Genomic DNA, 27,279 nt, shown 5'->3' with positions numbered 1-27,279 from the left:
CAGCCTTTAACCATGTGCTGTCCTGAGGAGCTGAAGGAAGCTCTGAGGTAAAGGACAATCTGTAGAGATCAGTAACTTTCTAAGCTAAGGAGCCTGTCCTATATTTTAACAACTGATAGGGCATGTATAGAGAGAGGAACAGAGGAATTGTGTTGTACCTCTTTCTTTTGAATCCCTTGCTCAGTTTGGTGCTAAAAATATGCTTGTGAACATTTTTTTTAAAAATACCTCAGAACTTTTGATGATGGTAGTGGTTTTCTGTACCACATGGGCATCTACTGTCTTGGACACTCTATTTTAAAAGGAGCACCAGAGGGAAGGCAGTCACTTGGCAAGTGGCTATTTCCCCATGGGCACACAAAGCAGTAAGCAGTCCCCATGGTGACAAAGTGCTGGACAGTGGGAGACACGGAGGTAAGTCTCAGAAGGGAAGCTGAGAGTCCTGACCTTCCCAGTGGGGAATTCCTACAAAGGTCAGGTGGCGGCAGTAGTTTACCAGAGAGAGAGAAAAGCCTCTCTAGAACATAAGAACATAAGAGAAGCCATGTTGGATCAGGCCAATGGATCAGGCCAATGGTCCATCCAGTCCAACACTCTGTGTCACAAAGTGGCCAAAAAACCCCCAGATGCCATCAGCAGTTCCATCAGTGGGGCCAGGGCTCTCCCACTGTTGCCCCCCCCTCAAGCACCAAGAATACAGTGCATCACTGCTCCAGACAGAGAGTTCCATCTATACCCTGTGGCTAATATCCACTGATGGACCTATGCTCCATATGTTTATGCAATCCTCTCTTGAGGCTGTCTATGCTTGTAGTTGCTACCAACTCCTGTGGCAGTGAAGTGGGTGAAGAAATATTTCCTTTTATCCATTCTGTTTTTTCTCTCTCTAGGTGTTGGGAAAACCTTGGAGGGCAGGATAGAACAGAGCCGGTTCCACCACGGGGACATTTTTTCTGGATTCTCTGTGCTCAATGAGAAAACCTTCCAGCATTTGGTACATATAAAGACTTTAGCCCTGGGTGGCTACGCTGATGGCGAATGAGGGCCAATTTAGCCTTGAAGCAGCTCCCACACTCGGGACAAACATACGGCTTTTCGATAGTGTGCATTCGCTCATGAGCAACGAGCTGGGATCTCTCCTGGTAGCACTTCCCACAATTTAAGCACTTATAAGGTCTCTCGCCTGTGTGGGACTTCTCGTGTGCTATCAGACTGGACCGCTGGATGAAACCCTTCCCACACTGGAGGCAAATGTGTGGTTTTTCTCCTGTGTGGGTTCGCTTGTGTTTATTAAGACTTGAGCGGACACTGAAGCTCTTCTCACAGTACATACACTGGTATGGCTTCTCACCTGTGTGAATCCGCTTGTGGGCAATCAGCTCCGAGCTCCAATTGAAACCTTTCCCGCACTCCAGACATTTCTGTGGCTTCTCACCTGTGTGGATCCGGATATGAGCCATGAGGTGAGACTTCTGGCTGAAGCTTTTTGTGCACTCAGAGCAAGAGTACGGTTTCTCTCCCGTGTGGATAATCTGGTGCCTTATGAGGTCTGCACTTAAACTGAACCCCTTCCCACATTCAAGGCATTTGTAGGGTTTCTCACCCCGATGGCTCTTCTCGTGCAGGATGAGGGTGCTCTTCTGGCTCAAACGCTTCCCACACTCTGAACAAGCATAAGGTTTCTCTCCTGTGTGGCTTCCCTCGTGGATGATGAGGCTTGAACGCTGGTTGTAACTCTTCTCGCACAACAGGCATTTGTAGGGCTTCTCGCCAGTATGGGTCCTTTCATGCAACTGAAGATGGGAGTTCTGGCGAAACCTCATATCACAATATGAGCATCTGTATGGTTTCTCTCCCGTGTGTGTTCTCTCGTGCGTGTTCAGGATGGACCGCTTCCCAAAGCACTTCCCACATTCGCTACACTGATACGGTTTTTCAACAGTTGGGCCTTTCTCTGGTGCCCCAATCTGGGAGCTCTGGTTCAGACTCGCCCCAAAGTTCTTTGAGATCTCATGGTTCTTTTCTGGAAAGCTCTGCTGGACTGCAAACTCAGAGAAGTTGAAGAAGCCTCCTCCAAAAGGAATGGAGATTGCCCCTCTGTTCTCTAATAGGTCATGCTTGGAGAAATACCTCTGGTCTTCGACTCTGAAGAAGCTGACTTCGTTTTTCCCCCACATTATCCGGTTCAGCTGCAAATGATCTGTGTTTCCTAAAGAAGGCTCCCCTCCTTGGGAATCCTCTAGCCAGCCAGCTGCAGAAATAAAGAGAACTGAGATATAGGCCATTCAAAAAGCGAGAATGAATATACCACACACAGTCTAGATCAGGGGTGTCAAACATGCAGCTCATGGGTTGGATCAGGCTCCTATCAGGCCTGCGAGCAACTCACTGTTGTCTGCTTCCTTCTCCCTCTCTCTTGCTTCCCTTGGCATCACAGCTTTCTTTGCCAGGCTTGCTCAATTAAGCTACAGAGCAAAGCCGCTGTTTTCTCCATTGGCTGACCAGCCCATGAAACAACTTGTGTACAAAAACTCACAATGCCCAGCCATTTCATGCTTTCCTCTGGGTCTTAGGCTCAAAGCACTGACCATAAGATTTCTGGAATGAATGTCAATAAATCAAAAGTAGGTTTGCAACTTACAGAAACACATCTGAACAACATCTGAACAGCATACTCAAGATTGCTACAGCAGAGACATGGTTTCCAGATTTTGATGCAAGAGCATCAGTTATCAGAGACTGTTAAATAAACAACATATTGCAAGAGAGCTAAACTTTTAAGCATGTTTTAAGTGTTTACAAAAACTTCAATTGCATCTGTTGTTTGTATCTGTTGTAAAGTTTATATCTCCACTACTGGGCATTACATTGTAGGACATACATGGCACAGCCCGACAAGGTGTCACTTATGTCAGATTGGCCCTCATAACAAATGAGTTTGACACCCCTGGTCTAGACTGCTAGAGGTAGAAAGTTAGTAGACCTTCTTTTTTTGTAGCAGAAACTCCTTTGAATATTAATGTACACCCCCCCCCCCAATGTAGCCAATCACCCAAGAGCTTACAGTAGGGCCTGTAAGAAGAGCCCTGTAAGCTCTTGGAGGATTCGTTACATTGGGGGGAGGGGGCGGGTGTAGCCTAATATTCAAAGAAGTTCCTGATACAAAAAAAAGCCCTGCTTTCTAAGTCAAAAGTCCCCAACCTCTTTGATCCTGTGGGGAACCGTTGGAATTCTGATAAAGTGTGGTGGGTGCAACTATGACACAGAACAAGAAGATCGCAGATTTATATCCCACCCTTCACTCTGAATCTCAGAGTGGCTTACAACCTCCTTTATCTTCTTCCCCCACAACAGACACCCTGTGGGGACAGTGAGGGCTTCGATTAAGTGCGCAGATTCTTATCTGGGAGAACCGGGTTTGATTCCCCACTCCTCCACTTGCAGCTGCTGAAATGGCCTTGGGTCAGCCACAGCTCTCACAGGACTGGTCCTTGAAAGGGCAGCTTCTGGGAGAGCTCTCTCAGCCCCGCCTCACAGGGCGTCTGTTGTGAGGGAGGGAGGAAGGTAAAGGAGATTGCAAACTGCTCTGAGATTCAGGGTGAAGTGTGGGGTATAAATCCAATTTCTTCTTCTTCTAAGAGAGAGAGAATATGTGTATAAGAGCCACATGTGGCTTCCGAGCCGCAGTTTGGCCACCCCTGACTTAGGGCATGATCCATCTCTTCCAACCACAGCCTTCTCTGCTGACAGATTTCTTCTCGGAACACAAGTTGACTTGACTTGATTTAGTGCATTCATTTGGAGTCACACAAAACACGTGGAGATAGGGAAGTTGTATGACTTGCTCTGTGACAGATGAAACCTTGTCCAGAAATCAGAGGAACCCAAGAAGTTACTCTCCCTTCCTTTCTCTTCCCCAGTCATGATAAAAGTGGAAAGATCCTTACCGAGAAAGGCCACAGTCTCGTAATTCTCCTGCATGACTTCCCAGTACAGAGCTTGTTGGTCCGGATCCAGCAGAGCCCATTCCTCATCCATGAAGAACACAGCCACCTCTTTCTATAGCTGCTGATCATTTAGTGAAAAAGACAGAATCCCCTAGACCAGTAACTGGATAGAAATGGAAGCAGACCAAATAATAGCAACAAACATTAAATATGTTTTTTTCACTCTCTGAAAATAAATATTATCTGCTGAGTTTCACCTTAGAAATACATGGAAATAGAATTTTCATGCAATGCTGCTTATGTCCGAAGAGGAGTTCTGTGCTACTCTGAAACTTTTCTTCTGTTCAGGAAACATTAGCTGGATCACCATGTCTTTCCTGCTATTTTTTTAAATCAACCTAAGACCAGACCTTGATCCTTTGAAGGGTATCCTTTGAGGGGGTGTGAAGAAAGATGCTGTGTGGAGACCAACACAAACCTGCCTCTTCTTAGACGTTTCTAACTATTCCCTGCGTTTTTCAAAGACTGCTATCTAGAGTCTAGATCAGGGGTGGCCAAACTTGCTTAACGTAAGAGCCACGTATAATAAACCTCAGATGTTTGAGAGCTGCTGTAGCAAGAGACCCTGCCCTTTTGGTATTTAGGCAGAGACCAGGCCACAGGCGAGTCAGGAAAACAGCCAAAGTTTATTTAACGTGCACGGTGTCTCAAGAGGACTAGCGTCCTGAATGATCGGAGAGCCCCGATCCAAAGAGGGTTGCAGGTTTTATACTCCAGATAACTGATTACAATAAATGACAAGAGCATTACAGTTAAAGACAATCGCATTTCCCATACATCATTATGAGCGTCACATTACAACAGGAATAAGGAGGGGCTGCATAGCATATTCCATATATGGCTGTATCATCACTGGCATATTTGAAGCAATATCTTTCATCATAAACATGTTTTGCACTTTTATTTTATTTATTTATTTATTTATTTCATTTATATCCTGCCCTCCCCACCAAAGGCAGGCTCAGGGCGGCTCACAAACCAAGGGTCGACACAACCACATTAGTGTGACCGATATAATAAACAATAAAAACATAAAACATTAAAACAATTTAAAACAATTGCATGTGCTACTATCATCATTTCAGGCAGCGATTTAGATTCTGGTGGTTAGCTAGGCTCAGAGGTCTGAGGATCGCCATGGCGCAGTGACGTAGGCCACTGGTGGTGTTCTTATGGGCCAGTCCCATTGCTGCAGATGTTACCATTCATGTAAATGCCTGGCGGAAGAGTGCCATTTGGCAGGCCCTGCGGAACTGTAAGAGCTCTCGCAGGGCCCTAACCTCCTCCGGCAACTCATTCCACCAGCTAGGGGAGCAACGGAAAAGGCCCTGCCGCTCTCGTTGTTTTGAGCTTCGCTTATCTCATGCTGGGAACTGTCAACAGGTTTTGAGGCCTGGACCGAAGTGCTCGCTGGGGCATGTGCAGGGAAAGGCGGTCCCTAAGGTATGCAGGACCCTGGCCATATAGGGCTTTAAAGGTAATAACCAGCACCTTGAAGCGAATCTGGTACAATATCGGTAGCCAGTGCAGTGCTTTCAGCACAGGCTGAATGTGTTCCCGTAAAGGAACTCCCATAAACAGCCTGGCTGCAGCATTTTGCACTAGTTGGAGTCGCCGGATTTGGGACAAGGGCAGCCCCATGTAGAGAGCATTACAGTAATCCAGTCTCGAGTAATCCAGTCTTTTGACTTGTTCTTAAGACATTTTCCTAAGGGCGTTTACTTAACTGCTTACGCCAGCTACCTTCAGCAAGTTTAGTTCCTCTTCTAGCTGAATCTACTGCTGTTCTCAAGTGGGGGAGAGGGCAACTCCCCCTTTCCCACAGAACTAGTTCACAGACATTGATATTAATTTATTCCAGGCCCACACACTTTTATATTACTTATTTCAGGCCCGCTATACTGGAAGACACGAACATCAGATGTCTGAGAGCCACAAGGAAGGAAGGATATAGATGGAGAGGAGTGGTGGAATGAAAGCAACTTTAAATGCATTCTCCGAGCCACCAGCTGGCTTGGCTTGGAGAAGTGATTTAAAGAGACAAATGCTTTCTCCAGGCCAGCCAACAGGTCAAGTGGGGGTTTCAAGAGCCACACAATATGGGTGAAAGAGCCACAGCTGCGGTTTGGCCACACCTGGTCTAGATTCTAGACGGCCTGTAACTCAAATTGCAAGGAAGCTTCTGCATCTTAAGAGAGTCTGGATTTACAAGAAAAACTCTTAAACCCCTGGAAGGTATAATAATCAGAATGCAGAAAAACCGTTGTGTTGTTGAAGGCTGGTTATCAGGGGGATTTCGAGTTGTAACAAATCAACCCCGGGGGCGGCGAGATCGCTCTTATTGTTAGTAGTTTACACTGGAATACACTTCAGCTGCTTGCATGAAACTCAGCTCAAGAATGTTTAAAACGCAAGCAAACCTCTGTCTCTTCTTCCACACGTGCTCTATCCAGCCACTTCCTCTTTAATCTTCATTCATTCATTTCAGGCGTATTTGTCTGTCTGTCTCTCTCTCCCCTTCCCTCTGTTCTTGCTCAAGATCTCTAGTTTACAGGATCTGAAACTCACCTTTCCCGCAGACACACAAAAGCCAAATTCCCCCTCCAGGCAGGGAACAAGAGGGAAAGCAGAATCCATCTTATCAGATGTCCCCCACCCCACCCCACCCCACCCCCCGCGAAATCCTGGAAGGAATCACGCCTGGAAGGAATCATGCGCTTGTCTGCCCTCTCTATGAAAAAACGCCTATGCCAGGAAAATCCTCGGTGGACAGCTTTCGGGCTTGCAGGGGTTTCTGGGAGCTGTAGTTCTCAGGCGAGAAAAAACCTGCAATGATAAAACCTGAAGATTTGGGAATAGGAAGGCCAGCCTGCAGGTGGGTCTAGGGTTGCCATCCCCAGGTGGGGGCAGGGGATCCCCCGGTTTGGAGGCCCTCCCCCTTCCCCGCTTCAGGGTCGTCAGAAAGCGGGGGGAGGGGAGGGAAATGTCTGCTGGGAACTCTGTTATTCCCTATGGAGATTATTCCCATAGAAAATAACGGAGAATTGATCCGCGGATATCTGGGGCTCTGGCGGGGGGGAGCGGTGTTTTTTGAGGTAGAGGCACCAAATTTTCAATACAGCATCTAGTGCCTCTCCCCAAAATATCCCCCAAGTTTCAAAACGATTGGACGAGGGGGTTCAATTCTATGAGCCCCAAAAGAAGGTGCCCCTATCCTTCATTATTTCCTATGGAAGGAAGGCATTGAAAAGGTGTGCCGTCCCTTTAAATGTGATGGCCAGAACTCCCTTTGGTGTTCAATTATGCTTGTCACAGCCTTGATCTTGGCTCCACCCCCAATGTCTCCTGACTCCACCCCCAAAGTCCCCAGATATTTCTTAAATTGGACTTGGCAACCCTAGGTGGGTCCCCTAGAGAAAATGGGATGCTGCAAGACATGAAGGTTGGATGTTTGAGAACTGCAAGACAGGGAGGGAGGGAAGGAAAATAGATGGGGGAGGGAAGAGGGGAGGAGAGGTGGAAAGAAAGCAACTTTAAATGCATTCTCCAAGCCACCAGGTGGCTTGACTTGCAGAAATTATTTAAAGCGACAAATGCCTTCTCCAAGCTGGCTGATAGGGTGGTGGGGGCTTCAAGAGCCACACAATATGTGTGAGAGAGGCACATGTGGCTCCCAAGCCACAGTTTGGCCACCCCTGCTCTAGGGCATTGCACCTCATTGAGGTCCCCGTTCTTTCCAGGCTCCATCCCCAAAACCTCCAGCAGTTTCCCAACCTGGATCTGGCAAACCTACCCACCCCCATCCCCTGCTGGTGGCTAGGGGGAACCTGGGAACCCTATTTAGGCATTAAAAGGTTTCTTCCCCATTAGCTTCCTGTCTGGCTTTCTTCACGATCTTTCTTGTCTTCAACTGTTCCTTCACCCCGTCCTTCTCTACTTTGCAGGCTCCCCAGTTAGCAGGCGAGGGATTGTCTACGGCGGCCCTAGTGAGTTTATAGTAGGGAAGCCAGCCTTCAGGTGGAACCTGGAGATTCCTTAGAATTACAGCTCACTTCCAGACTACAGAGATCAGTTCCCCAGGAGAAGATGGCTGCTCCAGAAGGTGGACTCTGCTATGGCATTGTACCTCACGGAGGTCTCTGCCCTTCCCAGGCTCCATCCCCACAGCTTTCCAACCTGGATCTCACAACCTCACTCTCCCATCAGTAGATGCTGGAGTCCAAGAGATGAAACTCATCCTGCCTTCAGCCCCAACATGCACTAACCGCATCACTGCTTTTGGGACTTCTCCTGCCCAATTCTCATGTCTTGAATACTTGGTGGGGGAAAGTCCTGTCAAGTTGCAGCCGATGTATGGCAACCCAAGGGTTGGTGGGTCTTCCCTGACCACTGGAGGGTATGGGGAGGGGGGAGGGGTAGAGTTGCCAAATCCAGGTTGGGAAATTTCTGGAGACATGGAGATGAAACCTGGGGACAACAGGGAATTCAGTGGGGTACAATCCCATAGAGTCCACCCTCTAGGGCAGCCATTTTCTCCAAGGGAACTAATCTCTGTAGTCTGGAAATGAGCTGTAGTTCCAGGGGATCTCCAGGTCCTGCCTGGAGGCTCAGGAACAAAAAACACAATGCTCATCGTTAACACAAGCTGTATTAAATAATTGTATTAAATAAAGAAGAATGAAGAAAGATGTGACTGAAAATGTCTTAAACGCTACAAAGAATATGAATCTTTTGTAGTGTTTAAGACATTTTCAGCCATACCTTTCATAGAGAGTCATCTCTCTCATAGAGAGCCAGCCTGGTGTAGTGGTTAAGTGCACGGACTCTTATCTGGGAGAACTGGGCTTGATTCCCCCAGTTGCACCTGCTGGAATGGCCTTGGGTTAGCCATAGCTCTGGCAGAGGTTGCCCTTGAAAGGGCAGCTGCTGTGAGAGTCCTCTCACCCCCCACCCACCTCACAGGATGTCTGTTGGGGGGGGGAGAAGATATAGGAGATTGTAAGCCGCTTGGAGTCTCTGATTCAGAGAGAAGGGTGGGGTGTAAATCTGCAGTCTTCTTCTTCTTCCTTTCTTCTTCTTTATTTAATATAACTATTTCATACAGCTTGTGTTAACCATGAGCATTGTGCTTTTTGTTTCTGATTCTGTTATACACGGGTTTTTCCAGGTTTATTTTTGCCCACCTGGAGGCTGGCAAGGTTTGCCATTGCAAGCCTCTGAGTAGAGACCCTGGACTTTCTTGTTGGTCTCCCATCCAAATACTGACCCTCCTTGGTTTCCAAGCTCTGATGAGGCTGGGCTAGCCTGGGCCGACCAAGTCAGGGCATTGGATTTTCATTTATACTTATTTATATTTCTATCCCAATTTTCTACCCAAAGAGTCTGTAAGTAACTCAAACACTCCCCCCCCCCCCCAATTTACTCTCCATCCATGCAGGAAAAATTTGTTTCCTAAGATGCAGTGGATTTCTGTCAGGTGGCTTTCAACAAACTGAAATATATGTTGATTTCAGTCCCTATTCTTAGAGCACTGGATTATACAAAATGCTTTGTGGGGCAAACAGCCGAGAGACAAAATGGATTAGGTTGTGTCCTAAGGCAAAGAAGAGGAAATGATGAATTACATCCTATTGTTTACCTAAATTGGAAGCTGCAGCCTTAGGAAAAATCCTACTCTACCACTGAAAAGAAAGCGTTAGCAGTTGTATGGAGATTAAGCAAACTACAACTCAGACCGCAGCCCTTAGGTGTTTTTGAATAAAACGAAAGGGAATAATGCAGTGTTTCCGAGGCGGGCTTTACATTTGTAAGATTTCCAATTTAAAGCATCTAATTTTAAAAGGTAAAGATAACGGAGTAGCTAACAGCCTGGCAGGAGCCAATGAGGCTGGGAATGGAGCAGATGTTGCTGAATGAAAGCTGCAAAAGTGTGTTTGTTGCCTTGTATGCATTTCCATATCTTGGTTCTTGGTTTCACAATGTTTCCACTCCATTTATTCTAATGCTGTTATGTTCTGTGCGATAATTCATTAGTATCTGACAGACTTGGTAAAGTTTTATGTATCTAGTTCAGGGGTGGCCAAACTGCAGCTCAGGAGCCACATGTGGCTCTTTCACACATACTGCATGACTCTTGAAGGCCCCATGGCCCTGTTGGCTGGCATTTAAAGTTGCTTTCTTTTCACCTCTCCCTCCCAACCCCATCTATTTTCCTTCCTTCCGGCTTTTAAACACCCGACCTTCATGTCTTGTGGCTCTCAAACATCTGATGTTTATTCTATATGGCTCTCATGTTAAGCAAGTTTGGCCACCCCTGATCTAGTTGAAGTATGTGTTTATTTGTGTTTTCCTAACATTATATTTAAAACGCATACATTTTTGCTTTGGGGGAGTACATCAAGAGAAAGAGCCAGATAGGCATAGTGGTTAAGTGTGCAGACTCTTATCTGGGAGTACTGGATTTGATTCCCCACTTGCAGCTGCTGGATGGCCTTGGGTTAGCCATAGCTCTCGCAGAGTTGTCCTTGAAAGGGCAGCTGCTGGGAGAGCTCTTTCAGCCCCACTTACCTCACAGGGTGTCTGTTGTGGGGGGGGCGGGGGAGGTAAAAGGAGATAGTGACCGCTCTGAGACTCTTGAGATTCAGAGTATAGGCCAGGATATAAATCCAGTATCATCATCATTTTCTTCTCTGTCTTGATCAATCTGACATGTTAAGTGAAACCATTTACTATGTTGTCAATTCCTGAGACAACAGTCCCTCTTCTTTTTGTACTAAGCAGGAAGAATAACAATTGCTCAGCCCAAAAGGAGTATCATCTGCATATCAAGGTGAATGGCGTAATTACTCTCAGTTGGGAAGGAGGAAGTCTTCCTCTTCTTCCAGAATCATGCTAGTGATTGGCTCAAGTTGGTCAAGGGGGCAGTTGTCCAGCTGCCCTATAAAAAACGACAACAAAGAAATCAGGGTAGGAAGTTTATGTGTGCACACACTTTGGTGCATCAATGAATCCTTTATACCGGGATGGCCCATTTCCACTATCAGGAAAGGGGACCAGGAATTTTGCATTGCGCCAATCTAACACTGCTTGTAACCTACAAGTATATGAGCCCATGCAGAAAGCTAGATCTGTTATTTTGTAGCCCCACCTTGCTTTGCTTGCTAAGGACTGAACTGTTTTCTAATCTTTTAATAAAACCTGTTGCTTTTACTGACGTGTTCTAATAGGTGTGCAAGGTTCAAGCCCAGACTTGGTACATTACCAAAGAGATATATCCCAGGGAAGGAACAGAGTGGGTGGCTGGGTCATATCATTTAGTTATGGCATATGAACATATGAAGCTGCCTTCTACTGAATCAGACCCTGGGTCCATCAAAGTCAGTATTGTCTACTCCGACTGGCAGCAGCTCTCCAGGGTCTCAAGCTGAAGTTTTTCACACCTGGACCCTTTTGAGTTGGGAGATGCCAGGATTGAACTTGGGACTTTCTGCTTACCAAGCAAATGCTCTACCACTGAGCCACCGTCCCTCATCTCAAGCGAGGCCTGAGGGTCAGGAGAACCCCAGGTCTTGTTGCAATGTGCCCCCTTCTTTTGCCTTCCACTGAACTATATGCCTTGCTTTTAAGAGCTTTTCTTGAATGTCTTAAATATAGCTTTTTAACTCCATTTTTTGTGCGAATTACTGGGGAAGCAACCTGACAACGGACACATTGGTGCTCCCGCAGACTCAAGAGGTGAAACGTTGAGTTCACTGAGCAACTTAAGTCCAGCTACCCTTTTAGGCTAACCTTCCTCACAGGATTGTTGTGAAGATAAAATGGCAGTTGTTGCATGCACCATCAGTGCCAAGAGTGGAGTCCCCAGCCCAATTCAAGAGACTCAACAGCCAGAGGTCTAAGTGAGTTGATTCGGAGATCCTTTTATTACATACCGACATGCAAGAGGAAAATAGCTCGTTCTGTACCAACATCCTGCGTTTTTCCTCAGCTCTCCTTTACAAAACATATTTATACAATTTTGATAACAAAGTGGGTCTAGTTGATTGGTCACAAAGCTCTTGCTTTCGGCCTTTTAGTTCAGTTTATTGGATTAAAGAAACCCATCTCTGTCAGGATGAGGTAATTGCTTGGGGATTTCTTTAATCTGTACTCCCAGTCCCTGCCTTCCTGGCATCTCGCTTCTGGACAGAACTTGGTGGTTATGGTAGTTCTCTGAGAATGTGCAGATAACCAAGGGGTGTTGTGGAGGTTCTTTGTTTTAGATATTTGGCTCAGTTCCAGAAAATGTGTCATTAAGCAAAATCTCTTACTGCGTGCGGTTGTTCTGAACTCCAAGCCAGGCTTCCTCCCAGTGGTAGGAGAATTGTTTACTTTTCAGTGAAGGAATATGACCCTCAGTGAGGATGTTTATACTTTCCGGGAGGAACAAAGTCTTCTAGCCTCTGTCACTACTATAAAAACGCTTTGCAATATGTAAGGTGCTTAGTAAGACATTATCTTTCTTTGTTCTCAAAGGCTTAATGCTAAGACCACTATGGGCCTGTGTCCCATAGGGAAGTGCAACTTCATACACACATACACACACAGGTAGCCGGCTTGAGGTTGACTCAGCTTTCCATCCTTCCGAGGTCGGCAAGATGAGTACCCAGCTTGCTGGAGTGAAAAGTGTAGACTGGGGAAGGCAATGGCAAACCACCCCATAAAAAGTCTGCTGTGAAAACATTAAAGCAACATCACCCCAGAATCAGAAATGACACACACACACACACATATATATAATTTCTGACTCTGGGGTGACGTTGCTTTCACAACGTTTTCATATATATATATATATATATATATATAAAAGAATTAGTGTAAATCTATCTGGCACTCTGTGCATGTTCTAGTGCAAATCTGAACCTACATCCGACCGATGGGGGCTGCCACGCATAGCACCCTGAGAGCCTTGGAGGAAGGGCAGAATAAAGGTTTTTAAAGATGATTTTTGTTATCTTGACAGTTCAGGTTTCTAGCCCTTAAAAGATTTGATACAGCCCGAGCAACGGCAACCACAGGAGCTGGCAATAGACTGAACAAAATTTCCAACAGGTGAGGCTCACCCTAACCCCCACCCCAAACTGACTGATGCCATCAAAGTCATGCCGAAGAGAAGCAAATCTTTGGTCATTTGCCTACTTGGCAACACGGAAGGAAAGCACAGAACACAAAGCTTTGTGGTACCATATTATTTTACTTTGGTGTTGAACTTCTGGGGAACTGGGAGGGAAGAGGAGAGGTACACAGAATAGGTACCTTCTCAAAGAATCCTTTAGCTTCTCTGAGGAGATGACTGCCAAAAGTCTGTTTTTTAGAGATTATTTTATTGAGCTTAAGAAATTGGGGCGGGGGGGGGGAGCCTGAAAGGCAATCAAAACAAAGCATATTCATATTCAAAGGAAAATTAGAGAAAAAAGACAAAACAATCATTAAAATGGAAAAAAAATCAACGAAGGGGACAGAGAATAAAAGAAGCCACATCGAGCCAAATTGGGACACTGGACAATGATTTTTAAAAGTCTGGAGGTGCCTTTCCTTCCAATGCTTGATTTATGGCGGGAGCAGGGCTGGAATTCTAGCAGGAGCTCCTTTGTATACTAGGCCACACCTCCTGATGTAGCCAATCCTCCAAGAGTTTACAAGGCTCTTTTTTGTAAGCTCTTGGAGGATTGGCTACATCAGGGGTGTGTGGCCTAATATGCAAAGGAACTCCTGCTAGAATTCCACCCCTGTGCAGGAGGGATCTTGCCCACAACACATAAGGAACCCTGAAATGTGATCGTTTCAGAGGGGAGCCATGTGGATCGACAGCAGAACAGTTAGATTTGTGTCCAGCAGAACCTTAGAGACTAGCAAGCTTCAGGGTGAAGACGACATTGGATTTATATTCTGCCCTCCACTCAAGAGTCTCAGAGCGGCTCACAATCTCCCTTATTTCCCTCCCCCACAACAGGCACCCTGTGAGGTGGGTGGGGCTGGAGAGGGCTCTGACAGCAGCTGCCCTTTCAAGTATAACCTCTGCCAGAGCTATGGCTGACCCAAGGCCATTCCAGCAGGTGCAAGTGGAGGAGTGGGGAATCAAACCCGGTTCTCCCAGATAAGAGTCCGCACACTTAACCACTACACCAAACTGGCTCTCTAGGGTGAAAGCTTTCAGGAATCAAAGCTCCCTTCGTCGGATAGAAAGGGACCTTTGATTCTCAAAAGTTGACAACCTGAAATGCTTCCTGGTCTCTAAGGTGCTTGTGGACTGAAATCAGGGCTTTTTTTTTTGTAGCAGGAAGTCCTTTGAATAATAGGCCACACCCCTCTCATGTAGCCAATCCTCCAAGAGCTTACAGGGCTCTTAGCACAGGGCCTACTGTAAGCTCCAGAAGGATTGGCTACATCAGGAGCATGAGGCCTAATATGCAAAGGAGCTCCTGCTATTAAAAAAGCCCTGACTGAAATGAATCCAAAATGTAAAGATCTGTTCACTGTGGCAAGGGGAAGGGTGTCTAGACACTCTTATGTTCTTTGTGGGAAAAGACGGATGTGCTTCTCTTGCCTGCTTTTTCACTAATGGGGCCATCCCAAAGCAGGCTCTTCTAAATTCATCAGTGTTAACAATAATTAGTGTAACTCCAATTAGGATTGTAGTCCAGCTCGCTTTAACTTTCGCAATTCGTTTACAACCTTGGGAGTCGATCCTATGGCACAGACTGCCCAGATTTTACTGGGAGGGGATTGCTCCTTCAAATCTATACCCAGGAGGGTTTTTTAAAAAAACAGGTGTGGGAGAAATCCTCACATCTGTGCCTATCTCCCTGACCATTAATCTCTTCATATACAAGAAAGATTCTGGTATTTCAAACGAAGGATGCCACCTCATACGCAAGCCAGGTTGGTCTGGCATTAGGAGAGAGCCGCACCACGCCATTTTATGTCCCCTCCCTCCCACAAAGAACTCTTGAGAAATTCAATTTCATAAGAGTATATACAATTCTTTAGGAGGCCAATCCCCTTCAGCACTTTCTAGAAACTCCCATGAGTCCTTTGTTTGGGCACCCTGAAAAGCCTTTCCTCGTTTTAAATCCTGAAGGAAAGAAGTGGGCCAGAGCCAGCGACAAGGTACTTAAGAGGAGCACAGCCAATCTGTGAGGCCTGGTTTACACAAACACCAGAAGGAGATGGCCAAAAATTTAGCCGATAAGGTGGACATGTACGGCTACAGGCTGGGGAAGCCATTTTGAGAACACTCCCTTGAAAACACAAATTGCCTCCAAGTAGTTTGTCAGGGACAAAGCTTCTAGACAATTTTGTTCTAAGGTCTACACGTTTTCCTAAATGTAGGGAGGGAACTTTTAAAAAACGAAACAGGATTATACCATAGGGAACAATACTAAACAGGTCTGATTTGGAAGTAATTCTAATTTCATTTGAGCCTCATCCCAGGAACATATTTCTTAGGACTGCAACCATACACTTGTAGCATTACGACTCCTTCCACCATGCTGGGCAGACCAGGCAGAACAAAGTGGGGGAGTTCTGAAATGTACCGTCTGCAGGTGGTGGTGAAGACCTTATTTCAGATTGGGTACTTTCACACATGCTAAATAATGCAGTTTCAAACCAGCAACCGCTTGCAGGTGGATGTTGCCATTTCACACAGCAAAATTCAGCTGCAAAGTGCACTGAAAGAGGATTGAAAAGTGTAAATTAGTGTACATGAAAGCACCCAAGTCTCCACTCCTTTAAGAAAGGGGGGAAGCTAAACCACACATCCCAGAATGTAATAAACCACCAACTTCATGAAAGGGAAGAACAGTATAACTCTTTCCCCGCGCTGTTTTTTGTACGCAGAGAAATTTCTATTACTTTTTTAATATGAGGGAGCATTCAAAATAGAGATTAAAAAATGAGGCCAAGGCCAATGGTGCGAGTAAAGCAAAAACAAGTGTTTTGTTACTCAGCTACTGATCTTGTACTTTTGTTAAAGGAACACTTGAAAGGAAGATTCCCTTGAAGAAGCCAGTTGGCAAAAATATTTTGCCAGGGAATTTCTAGCAGAGTGATAAAAGCCATTCTTAATTGCACCATCGACCTTGGCTTTATTTTTCACCTTTTAGTGAGTGGCATGGCCCTTTTGTCCTCAGAGTGTTCATTCAGTGTTTCTTATGTTGCTTCTGATTTTGTAGTACTCGCTTTTATGATGCTGTTTTAATCTTGATATGTGGATTTTAATCTTGATATGTTGTTCTTATTGTTGTAAGCCGCCCTGAGAACACTTGTGGGATAGCGTATGGTATAAGTTTAAAAATTAAATTAAATTAAGTTTGGAGGACAGTTCAGAATTCTATTACATTGTTCTGCACTAAGACCCAGACTATCCATGCAATGGACAGAGATGGCACAGTCCTTGAAGTGTTCGAATGGACTTTATCCTTCAAACTGTAGGTGGGTGAGACACACTTTCTTGCATATGTTAAGAAAACCTCCATACAACAAATTGAGTAGCACCACAGGGAGAATTCCAAATTCTTTTGAGAACACTTGGCTGTGATCACACACACTAAATAATGCACTTTCCAACTGTATTTTAACATGTGAACTGGCAAAATCCAGCTGGAAAATGCATTGAAAGTGAATTGAAAGCACTATTTCGTATGTGTGATTGCAGCCCTTGCGTATTAAAAAAGTACACTCCCTTCAAGAAGAAAGGTAACATATGAAGGAGAGGACCCAGATTGTTCCCTGCCACGCTACTTTTCTACTTGCATGGAGGGCTTTTCTTTTCTTTTAAAAAACCCCCAACAGGGCTATATTCTGAAGTGCCATTTTCTTTTCCCTTAAGCCACCAAGTTCCCCCTGCAGTTTCAGGCCTTCGCCACCTCATCTTGCTGCATCAGCAGACCAAACTGAATTCTCTGTGGCCTCCGCTGATTCGGGGCTCAAAGCTGGATGAAAAAGGAGAGCAGAACACTTTGTGGACAGCAGCATAATGCCCCTAACGTGTCCACCCTAATTCTGACAAAGAGAATGATCGTAACATCTACAAAATAAATAATAAGTACTGCAAGCCAAGCTTGCTTACCCAAACCAAAATGCTACAAGGAGAAGAGAGAGCATTCATTTCCCAAAGCGGAAGGGAATTCATCTAAACCAGTTTTGCTCTAGGACTGGTTCCCTCCTCCCCGACCCCAGGCCCCCTCTCAGCCCTCTGATCGCCTCCCCCTGAAGAAAAAAAAAAGATTATGGCATGGAATTGAATGGTTGTCGCACACTGATAAATGTCCTGCTGCCCAGCCACGTGACATCTTGGAGCACAGGTCACTTCATTGTGGCCAGCTGCGCGTCTCCCTCAGGCACATTCCTAGCCACCAAAGTTTTTTTTTCCTAGCTTATTCCATAGAATTCCTTTTTTTTAAAAAAAAGCATTAGGTTACATAAACAGTCCACTTAGAGGTCAGCTACTCGGAGGGGGGAGGGTTTCCGAACCAAAGCTACCCCCCCCCCTTCCAGAGGTCCTCCTTGGCAGCTCAAATGCCATCCCACCTTTAAATTCTGTTGCACTGCAGAAACAAATCTTTCAGGCAGAGGCGGGGATACGACGACGGGCCTCGTAGCTTGATAGGTTTGGTTTCGTTAACCTCCATCCTTTCCAGGAAGTTCCTTCCTCCCCCTCCTGAGGTTTTGAAACCGCTTTTCCATTTGGGCAAGGGTGAAGTGCTAATCGTACAGCGTTGCTCCTGTGGAACGACACAACCTCCCCCTTCTCCCCTCCACAGCAAGGAAGAAAGAGATGCAGAGGGGTAGAAAAGGGGGGGGGAGAAGCAGGAAATAGAGAATGCAGAGATGAAGTGGACAATGGCAAGAGGAAGGGAATTGTCCCACCATCCTCGCTGCCTCCTCAAGATTGGCTGCTGACTAGGTAGTTGTAGTGTTTTTTTTCCTTAGCAATCACAAAATCTGATGTCAGCTAGGCCTTATTTCCTTTATGCTATTCTCTCCTTTGCGATAAGGTTCTTTTTTTTCTTTTCAGTTTTTAATTCCATCGCTCTCGTCTTCCATTGCCTCTGCATAGGTCTCTTCTGACCCCTGTGAGAGTTCCGACATCAGACTCAGACTCACACACTCGGGGCATTTTTCTGGGTTCTCTGCGCTCGACGAGAATATCTTCCCGCAGTCGGCGCATATAAAAGAGTTGACGCCCAGGTGGCTTCGCTGATGGCGGATCATGGCTGCCTTAGCCTTGAAGCAGCTTCCACACTCCGGGCACACGTACGGCTTTTCGCTTGTGTGCGTTCGCTCGTGAGCGATGAGCTGGGAGCTCTCCCGGAAACACTTCCCACAATCCAAACACATGTAGGGTTTCTCACCCGTGTGGGACCTCTCATGCGCCACCAGGCTAGATCGTTGGATGAAACCTTTTCCGCAGTGGAGGCAAATATGCGGTTTTTCTCCCGTGTGGGTTCTCTCGTGCTTGCTAAGACTCGAACGGACGCTGAAGCTCTTCTCGCAGTACATGCATTGGTACGGCTTCTCGCCCGTGTGAATCCGCTCGTGGGCGATCAGCTCCGAGCTCCAATTGAAACCTTTCCCGCACTCTAGACATTTATGCGGCTTCTCACCCGTGTGGGTCCGGATATGAGCCATGAGGTGGGAATTCTGGCTGAAGCTTTTCCCACACTCGGAGCAAGTGTATGGCTTCTCTCCCGTGTGGATGCTCTGGTGTCTTATGAGATCGGCGCTCAGACTGAACCCCTTCCCGCACTCGAGACATTTGTAGGGCTTCTCTCCCCGATGGCTCTTCTCGTGCAGGACAAGGGTGGCCTTCTGGCTGAAGCTCTTCCCGCACTCCATGCAAGTGTACGGCTTCTCGCCAGTGTGGCTACGCTCATGGATAATGAGGCTCGAACGCTGGTTGTAACTCTTCTCACACAACAGGCATTTGTAGGGCTTCTCGCCTGTGTGGGTCCTCTCGTGCAGCTGAAGGTGGGAGTTCTGGCAGAACCGCTTATCGCAATGCGAACACTTGTACGGTTTCTCTCCCGTGTGGGTTCTCACATGTGTATTTAGGGTTGACCGCTTCCCAAAGCACTTCCCGCATTCATTACACTGATACGGTTTTTCAACCGTCGGGCCTTTCTCTGGCGCCCCAATCTGGGAGCTCTGGCTCAGACTCGCCCCAAAGTTCTTCGCGATCTCTTGGTTTTTCTTCTGGAGAAAACTTTGCTGGACCGCAAACTCACTGAAATCGAAGAAGCCTCCTCCAAAAGGAATCGAGATTGGCCCTCTGTTCTCCAGCAGGCCACCTTCGGAGGCACCTGCCTGACCTTCCCCTCTGGGGAAGCTGACTTCATCTCCCCCCCACATCATCCGGTTCAGCTGCAGACGATCCGAGCTTCCCAAAGAAGGCTCCCTTGCCTTGTTCTCCCCTAGCCAGCCAGCTGCAGAAATAAAGAGGACGATATAGGTTATTCAAAATGGCGGGACTGCAAACACCATACACGCTCTAGACTAGGGGTGTCAAAAATGCAGCCTGGGGGCCAAACTGGAGTATTTCTTCAATTTCTTCAACTCCTACCAGGACCCCAGTCAACTGGCTGTCATCTACTTCCTTCTCCCTCTCTCTTGCTTCCTTCTGCATCATAGCTGCCTTTGCCAAGCTTGCTCAATCGCACAGGAGCTACAGAGCAAAGCCTCTATTTTCTCCATTGGCTGAAGCTTTTCCCTTGGGGAGGAAGGGGGGGGGAGATAGCTTGCTTTGCCAAGCTCTCTCAATCGCACAGCAGAACTACTGAGCCAAGCTTCTCTTTCTTCTATTGGCTGAAACTCCTCCCCTTCCTGGTCCCGTGGGGAAGGAAGGAAAGAGCCAGAGCTTCCTTTGCCCAGTTCCCTGGACTGCATGGGAGAGATACAAAGAAAGCATCATTAAGACCAAACAACTGCTGATGTATTAACCATGTTTTATTTAAGTTTTTATAGCATCTTTAATTGTGCTTGTCTGTGTCCTTTATAAAGTTTACATTTCTGCTACGTTTTATGATACACATGGCCCAGCCCGACAAGGTCTTATTTATGTCAGATCTGGCCCTCAAACAATGAATGAGTTCGATACCCCTGTTCTAGACAGCTAAGGGCAGAAATAAACAAATGCTCTATACAATATGAAGTTGCTAGTTGTTGTTGGCCAAGGTGATATAATGTAACCGTATATCAGGGGCGGCCAACAGTAGCTCTCCCAATGTATTTTTGCCTACAATTCCCATCAGCCCTAGCCAGCATGGCCAGTGGCTGGGGCTGATGGGAGTTGTAGGCAAAAAAAACATCTGGAGAGCTACCATTGGCCACCCCTGCCATATATGGTGCCACTTCAGGTGGAGAAGAAATACTCCACTTTTGGAATTATCTCCCAAGCTTCTTTTAAGAGAGGGGAGGGGAGGGAGGCAAGAAGCAGGAACCAAAGAGACAATGAGGGAGCTGGCGAAAAAAGCAAGCTGGGGTGAGGCGTCAGCAGCAGCCCTGGAAAAAGGAACAGGAGACAGATTTTTGCTCAGGAGACAGATTTTAGCCCAGTGTGAGCTGGATCAGTCCTGTGGGCTGAATGTGACACCCCTGAAAGATGGCACAGGTGGAGAAGAAATACTCCACTTTTGGGATGCTCTCTCAGGCTTCTATTAAAAAGAAAATCCCTGCAAGAAACAAACTGGCACATCCTAACCACCTTGTCATATTAGTCTTCTGCTTTCAGGGAGCCTTCTGACAGGGCAAAATTTTAAAAATGCGATTCTTCACTTGCCACCTGAAGTGGTACCATCCATTCTATTATCTTCTAGCTTTTACAATGATACACTGGAAAAATTAGGGGCAGGGGTTTGCATTGCCCCCGTCCCACATCAGAACTAACTCTGCCAACAGATGCAGATTTGCTTTATTTCTACTGAAGTCACACTGTTATTTTGGCACACAGACGACATGCAGCCCATGAAAAATGGAACAGCAACTCCTGTGGATCGAGACCAAAAGGCCAGCATCCTGCAGCCCACGGTAGCCAGCAATACACCCTTGGAAAGCCCACCTGCAGAGCATAGAGGGCAAGGCTTTCCCTTAAGGTAGTCCCCCACCCCATACTCAAAAAGCTCCAGCCTCAGACAGGCTTCCTCGGGAGGTGGTGGGCTCTCCTCCCTTGGAGGTTTTTAAACAGAGGCTGGATGGCCATCTGACAGCAATGAAGATCCTGTGAATTTAGGGGGAGGTGCTTGTGAGTTTCCTGCATTGTGCATAACTAGATGACCCTGGAGATCCCTTCCAACTCTATGATTCTATGTAAAGTTCCACTATGCCTAACATTCTGTAGCCAGAAAGTTTTGAGTTAGTCATGGAAGACAGGTGGGGGTGGGGAACTGAACCATATACGACAGGGGTGGCCAAACTCACTTAACCCCGTAGAATAAATGTCAGATGTTTAGGAGCCACTAGATATGAACATCAGATGTTTAAAAGTCACAGGAAGGAAGGAAAGAAGGAAAAACAGATTTTTTGGGGGGGATAGGTGGAAAGAAAGCAATTGTAAATGAATTCCCCAAGCTGTTGGCTGGCTTGGTTTGGAGAAGTGATTTAAAGAGAGAAATGCCTTCTCCAAGTTGGCCAATGGGGCGGAGGGGGCTCCGAGAGCCATACAATATGTGTGGAAGAGCCACATGTGGCCCTGAGCCACAGTTTGGCCACCCCTGATATATGACACAAAACTCCCCAAACTTATTCCAAGTCATAGCAATGATCCTTCGAGCTCCGAATTGGCAGATAGTACGTGGATTCTCAGGCAGAGAAAGGTCTTTCCGGAAATGCGACAGACAAAGCTTTACCTTCTACCGTGGTCCTTCCCCACATCTGAACTAAAACTAGGTTAGTTGTCGACATCATATTCAGGCAGCGCTCCCCATTTCAGACTCTTGAGCTATCAAGGTCAGGCACGCACTCTGACCAGGGCTGGCTCGCCCACTAGGCGCCGAATTGGGCTTCCCATGTGCCCATGGCAAACGTCTAGTTTGCCCGCCTCCCCCACACCCCCGCCGCTCGCCCCTTCCCTTGCACTTTGCCCCCTCCCAGGCAAGATCAGAGGAGCATGCTGAGGCCGGCCCTTACCTGCTTCGATGCGGCTGGCGCGGCATGTCATCCTTTGAAGAGCCCATGAGGGGAGACTTCACTCCCCCTCACTTCCAGTTCCAGGAAGGAGGGGGAGTGAAGTCTCCTCCCGTGGGCTCTTCAAAGGATTACATGCTGTGCCAGCCGCATCGAAGCCAGTAAGGACCAGCCTCGGCGCAGCGCACTTGGGGGGAGGGGGGTGAAGGGAAGGGGGGCAGCAGTTGGGGGGTGGCAGGCAGGGAGCCTGCCTGGAGCACCACGCGACCTTAGTCCAGCGCTGCCTCTGGCTGGCTCTTCTAGGATCTAAGGTCGAGGTCTTTTACATCTTTTTCTATCAGGGGTGTCAAACATGCGGCCTGGGGGCTGGATCAGGCCCCCTGGAGGGCTCCTATCAGACCTGCAAGCAAGTCTGCTTCCTTCTTCTTCTCTCTTGCTTCCTTCAACAACAACAACAACAACAACAAATTTTATTTGTATCCCGCCCTCCCCGCCGGAGCAGGCTCAGGGCGGCTAACAACATGGTTCAGAGTTAAATTATACAAGTAAATAAAACTACATTAAACATTATCAGCATTTAGTTAAAATCTGGTTAAGCTTTAAAATTAAATTAGTTAATTTTTAAAAGTGCTAGTGCTATGTTACTTTTTCTGATGGCGGTTTCCTTCGCAATTTCCATTTTCATCAGGGAAGGCCAGTCTGAAGAGGAAGGTCTTGCAGGCCCTGCGGAACTGTTCTAGGTCCCGCAGGGCCCGCATTTCCTCTGGAAGTTGGTTCCATAGGCTCGGGGCTATAGAGGAGAAGGCCCGGTTACGGGTGCTTTGCAGCTTCACCTCTCTCGGTCCGGGGATAGTCAGCAGGTTTTTCCCGGCTGACCTCAGTGCTCTCTGGGGTTCATATGAGGAGAGACGGTCCCTAAGGTAGACAGGTCCTCGACCATATAGGGCTTTAAAGGTAATGACCAGCACTTTGTAACGAACCCGGTATGTAACTGGCAGCCAGTGCAGTTCGCGCAGCCCAGGCTGTATGTGCTCCCATTTAGGGAGTCCCAGCAACAGTCTAGCCGCTGCGTTCTGCACCAGCTGCAGCTTCCGGGTTCGGCACAGAGGCAGCCCCATGTAGAGGGCATTACAGTAATCCAGTCTCGAGGTGACCGTTGCATGAAGCACCATTGCCAGATCTTGGCGCTCTAGGAAGGGAGCCAACTGCTTTGCCCGCCTTAGATGGAAAAAGGCTGACTTGGCAGTGGCTGCAATCTGGGCCTCCATTGATAATGCAGTTGATCAGAGACTGTTAAATAAAATATTGCAAGAGTGCGACTCTTTTAAACAGGTTTTATTTAAAGCTTTAAAAAAAAAACCCGCTTTAATTGGGTTTGTCTGTGTTCTTTTATAAAGTTTCTCTCTCCGAGAGAAAACTGGCCTGGCCCGACAAGGTCTCATTTATGTCAGATCCGGCCCTCATAACAAATGTGTTCGACACCCCTATAACTAATCCTTTTGACGGGATATGCTGGGGCTTGAACCTGGGACCTTTTAACATGGAAAGCAGGGACTCTGGCCCTGAGCCGCTGAAGAGTCTCTTCTAAAGCGCTGCCTGCAGTTTTAAATACATTTCCATAGGGAAACCCTGCCCAACAAGAAAGTGACTCGAGGCCAGAAGTTACAGTCCTAACGGGGGCATCTGACTGACCGCCAAAGGGGGAATAATCCCTGAGCAAGCCAAACCTGTCAGGTTCTATTCTTCTGCTCTGACGCGGATGGCCCCGGCTAGTCCAATCTTATCAGATCCGGGAAGCTAAGCAGCATTGGCCCTGGTTACTGCCTGGATGGGGACAGGAATTTTTTTGTAGCAGGAACTCCTTTGCATATGAGGCTACACACCCCTGATGTAGCCAATTCTCCTGGAGTTTACAACAGGAAGAGCCCTGTAGGTTCTGTAAGAAAAGCCCTGTCGGTTTTTGGAGGACTGGCAGCATTAGGGGGGGGGTGGCCTAATATGCAAAGGAGTTCCTGCTGCAAAAAAAGCCCTGGATGGGAGACTACCAAAGAAGTCTATGCAAATAATAAAGAGTCCAGTAGCACCTTAACGACTAACAACAACTGTGGTAGGGTAGGAGTTTTCGTGAGTCACTGCTCAGTCTGGTGTACTGGTTAAGTGTGCAGACTCTCATCTGGGAGAACCGGGTTTGATTCCCCAACTCCTCCACATGCAACTGCTGGAGTCGCCTTGGGTCAGTCATAACTCTCTCAGAGCTGTTTCTGTCAGAGCTCTCTCAGGCCCACCTACCTCACGGGCGATGCTCCCTCTAAGCTGTGGAGTCTTGTGAGCAAAAATTCTACTTTGTGAGCTACTGGCATTAAAGTTGTGAGCTACTGCATAAATTAATTTGCTTTGAGTCTACTTTTCCTGAGATAAGACAAAAATGTGTGAGCCACGAACTAAAAAACTGTAAGCCAGGGGTGGCCAACGGTAGATCTCCAGATGTTTTTTGCCTACAACTCCCATCAGCCCCAGTCATTAGCCACGCTGGCTGGGGCTGATGGGAGCTGTAGGCAAAAAACATCTGGAGAGCTACCGTTGGCCACCCGTGCTGTAAGCCAGCTCACGCTAACTCAGCTTAAAGGGAACATTGCTCAAAGGGTGTCTGTTGTGGGGAGGGAATGGGAAAGGAGAGTATAAACCACTCCGAGACTCCTTCGGGTAGTGAAGGGTGGGGTATAAATCCAATCTCCTCCTCTTCTACATCTTCAGATACGCAAGTCCAATATACAGAGGCAGGCAATGAGAAACTATCTCAGATTGTCTCTTGCCTTGAAAACCCAATGAGGTTGCCACAACACTTTCCACCCCCCGCCATTCTTATGCCTCCTATTGATGGGAGAAGAATCACCTTTGAGACTCAACATCATCTCCTGGAAGGCTGTGTTGCTCTGACATAAGTCACCATATCTCTTACGTATTTCTTCAATTCCCAGAGTTGGGAAACTTTCATCCTCCCTTAGGGGGAAAAAGAGAGAGAGAGAGAGAGAGAGAGAGGAATTAAAACGAGGAGAGGTATTAAGTGCCTTTGAATTCAGAAATGGAAACCTGTGAAGCTTTGTTCAGGGTTTTGAAGAAGAAGATGATATTGGATTTATATCCCACCCTATACTCTGAATCTCAGAGTGGCCACAATTTCCTTTACCTTCCCCTCCCCACAACAGACACCCTGTGAGGTGGGTGGGGCTGAAAGAGCTCTTACAGCAGCTGCCCTTTCAAGGACAACCTCTGCCAGAGCTATGGCTGACCCGAGGCCATCCCAGCAGCTGCAAGTGGAGGAGTGGGGAATCAAACCCAGTTCTCCCAGGTAAGAGTCCACACACTTAACCACTACACCAAACTGACTCTCATGATGGGCCATGTACTGATGGGCCATACACACAGGTTTCTCTGTGGAGGCAAACTGCAGCTCCCTGGGGCCTTTTGAACTTTGGGAAAGGATTTTCATGGGGAAGGCATAAGCTGGACTCTCTCAGTGTGCCTGGCCTCGATCCGAACTGGGACTCCTCCCACCTGAGAGCCCAGGTTTCATCAGCGAAGCCCCAGCGCACGTCTGCTTGACATAGCCTGGGGGAGACACGTAAACAGTGCAAGGTGCAGTTAAAGGGGATGTAAGCCAAGGCCTTTGCAGGTGTGAACATTCTAACCAGTATTCCTCACTGGCCAACTGTGTATTTTTGCTAAAACAAAGGAGGAGGATGGGCTGTCATTAGCAAGAGAACTGGATTCCTTTGACTGCAGATGGGGTGAAAGGAAAAGGATCCCTGTCATTCTAGACCAGGGGTGGCCAAACTGTGACTCGGGAGCCACATGTGGCTCTTTCACCCACATTGTGTGGCTCTCAAAGCCCCCACTGCCCCAACAGCCAGCTTGGAGAAGGCATTTCTCTCTTTAAATCACTTCTGTAAGCCAAGCCAGCTGGCTGCTTGGAGTGTACATTTAAAGTTAAAGTTGTTTTCTTTTCATCTTTTCCCTCCCCTACCCCACCTATTTGCCTTCCTTCCTTCCTTTCTGCTCTCAAACATCTGACATCCATGTCTTGCAGCTCTCAGACATCTGATGTCAATTCTATGTAGCTCTCACATTAAGCAAGTTTGGCCACCTCTGTTCTAGATGAAGATGAGAACTGGATGCAGGCAAATAAAAAATAGGGATTTTCTTTAGCAAAGGTCCTGGCCAGGAGATCAGAGAACGTCAGGGTCTTACCTGCTCCCGATGCTTCCAGCCTCCTTTAGGGGAAGAAGAGAGGGAAAGGAGAGAAAGAGAATATTAATCATCCACAAGGGAGAATTAAGCACTTTCACAAAACAGGGTTTGATGAGAGGGGGGAAAATGACAAGACTGCAGGTTAAAACGCATGCAAAGGGAAGTGCATCTTTGCACAACACACAACTTATTGGAATATAAACAGAACATAAGAGAACCCATGTTGGATCAGGCCAATGGTCCATCCAGTCCAACACTGTGTCACACAGTGGCCAAAAAATCCAAGTGCCATCAGGAGGTCCACCAGTGGGGCCAGGACACTAGAAGCCCTCCCACTGTTGCCCCCCCAAGCACCAAGAATACAGAGCATCACTTGCCCCAGACAGAGAGTTCCATCAAAAGCCTGGGCTGAATAGCCACTGATGGACCTCTGCTCCATATGTTCATCCAATCCCCTCTTGAAGCTGACTACGCTTGCAGCTGCCACTGCCTCCTGTGGCAGTGAGCTTTAAAAGGGAACTAGAGAGCTTCACAGAGGGTAAGTGTATCAGTGGCTACTAGCTATGGTGGCTGAGGGGAACATCCATGTTCAGAGGCACTAATCCTCTGAATCCCAGAGCCAGGAGGAAACCTTGGCCTCTATGCCCTCTTGCTGGCACTCCAGAGCAATTGGATGGCCACTGTGTGAAACAGGATGCTGAACTAGATGGACGACTGGTCTGAGCCAGCAGGGCTCTTCTTACATTCTCAACTGTAGAACTCATTGCCCCAGGATGTTGAGACAGACAGCAGCATAAACAGAATTTATTTTAAAAGGTATAACGATGATGATACATTTGGCTTGGGATCACACTTCAGATCT

At 47.2% G+C, this 27,279-nt stretch overlaps 2 protein-coding genes across 2 annotated transcripts in view; both read right to left on the bottom strand.

Annotated features, from left to right (window-relative positions):
* The window catches only part of LOC132571831 (uncharacterized), a 35,318-nt gene extending 31,268 nt beyond the window's left edge, over nt 1-4,050 (bottom strand). Inside the window, 2 exon segments of the mRNA XM_060238624.1 lie at nt 981-2,251; nt 3,948-4,050. Coding sequence (XP_060094607.1) covers nt 981-2,251; nt 3,948-4,038 — 1,362 coding nt within the window. The 5' untranslated portion in view covers nt 4,039-4,050.
* Nucleotides 4,051-18,059: 14,009 nt separating this feature from the next.
* Nucleotides 18,060-27,279, bottom strand: part of LOC132571830 (paternally-expressed gene 3 protein-like) — a 52,307-nt gene continuing 43,087 nt past the window's right edge. The window contains exons 12-14 of the mRNA XM_060238623.1: nt 26,418-26,440; nt 25,063-25,169; nt 18,060-19,474 (exon numbers count right to left, since the gene is read on the bottom strand). Coding sequence (XP_060094606.1) covers nt 18,063-19,474; nt 25,063-25,169; nt 26,418-26,440 — 1,542 coding nt within the window. The 3' untranslated portion in view covers nt 18,060-18,062. The remainder of the gene's footprint in view (nt 19,475-25,062; nt 25,170-26,417; nt 26,441-27,279) is intronic.

This window comes from Heteronotia binoei, chromosome 5 (assembly GCF_032191835.1).
Source record: "Heteronotia binoei isolate CCM8104 ecotype False Entrance Well chromosome 5, APGP_CSIRO_Hbin_v1, whole genome shotgun sequence".
Classification (NCBI taxonomy): domain Eukaryota; kingdom Metazoa; phylum Chordata; class Lepidosauria; order Squamata; family Gekkonidae; genus Heteronotia; species Heteronotia binoei.
The sequence above is the reverse complement of the archived record's forward strand: the minus strand, read 5'-3'. Positions and strand labels throughout refer to the sequence as shown.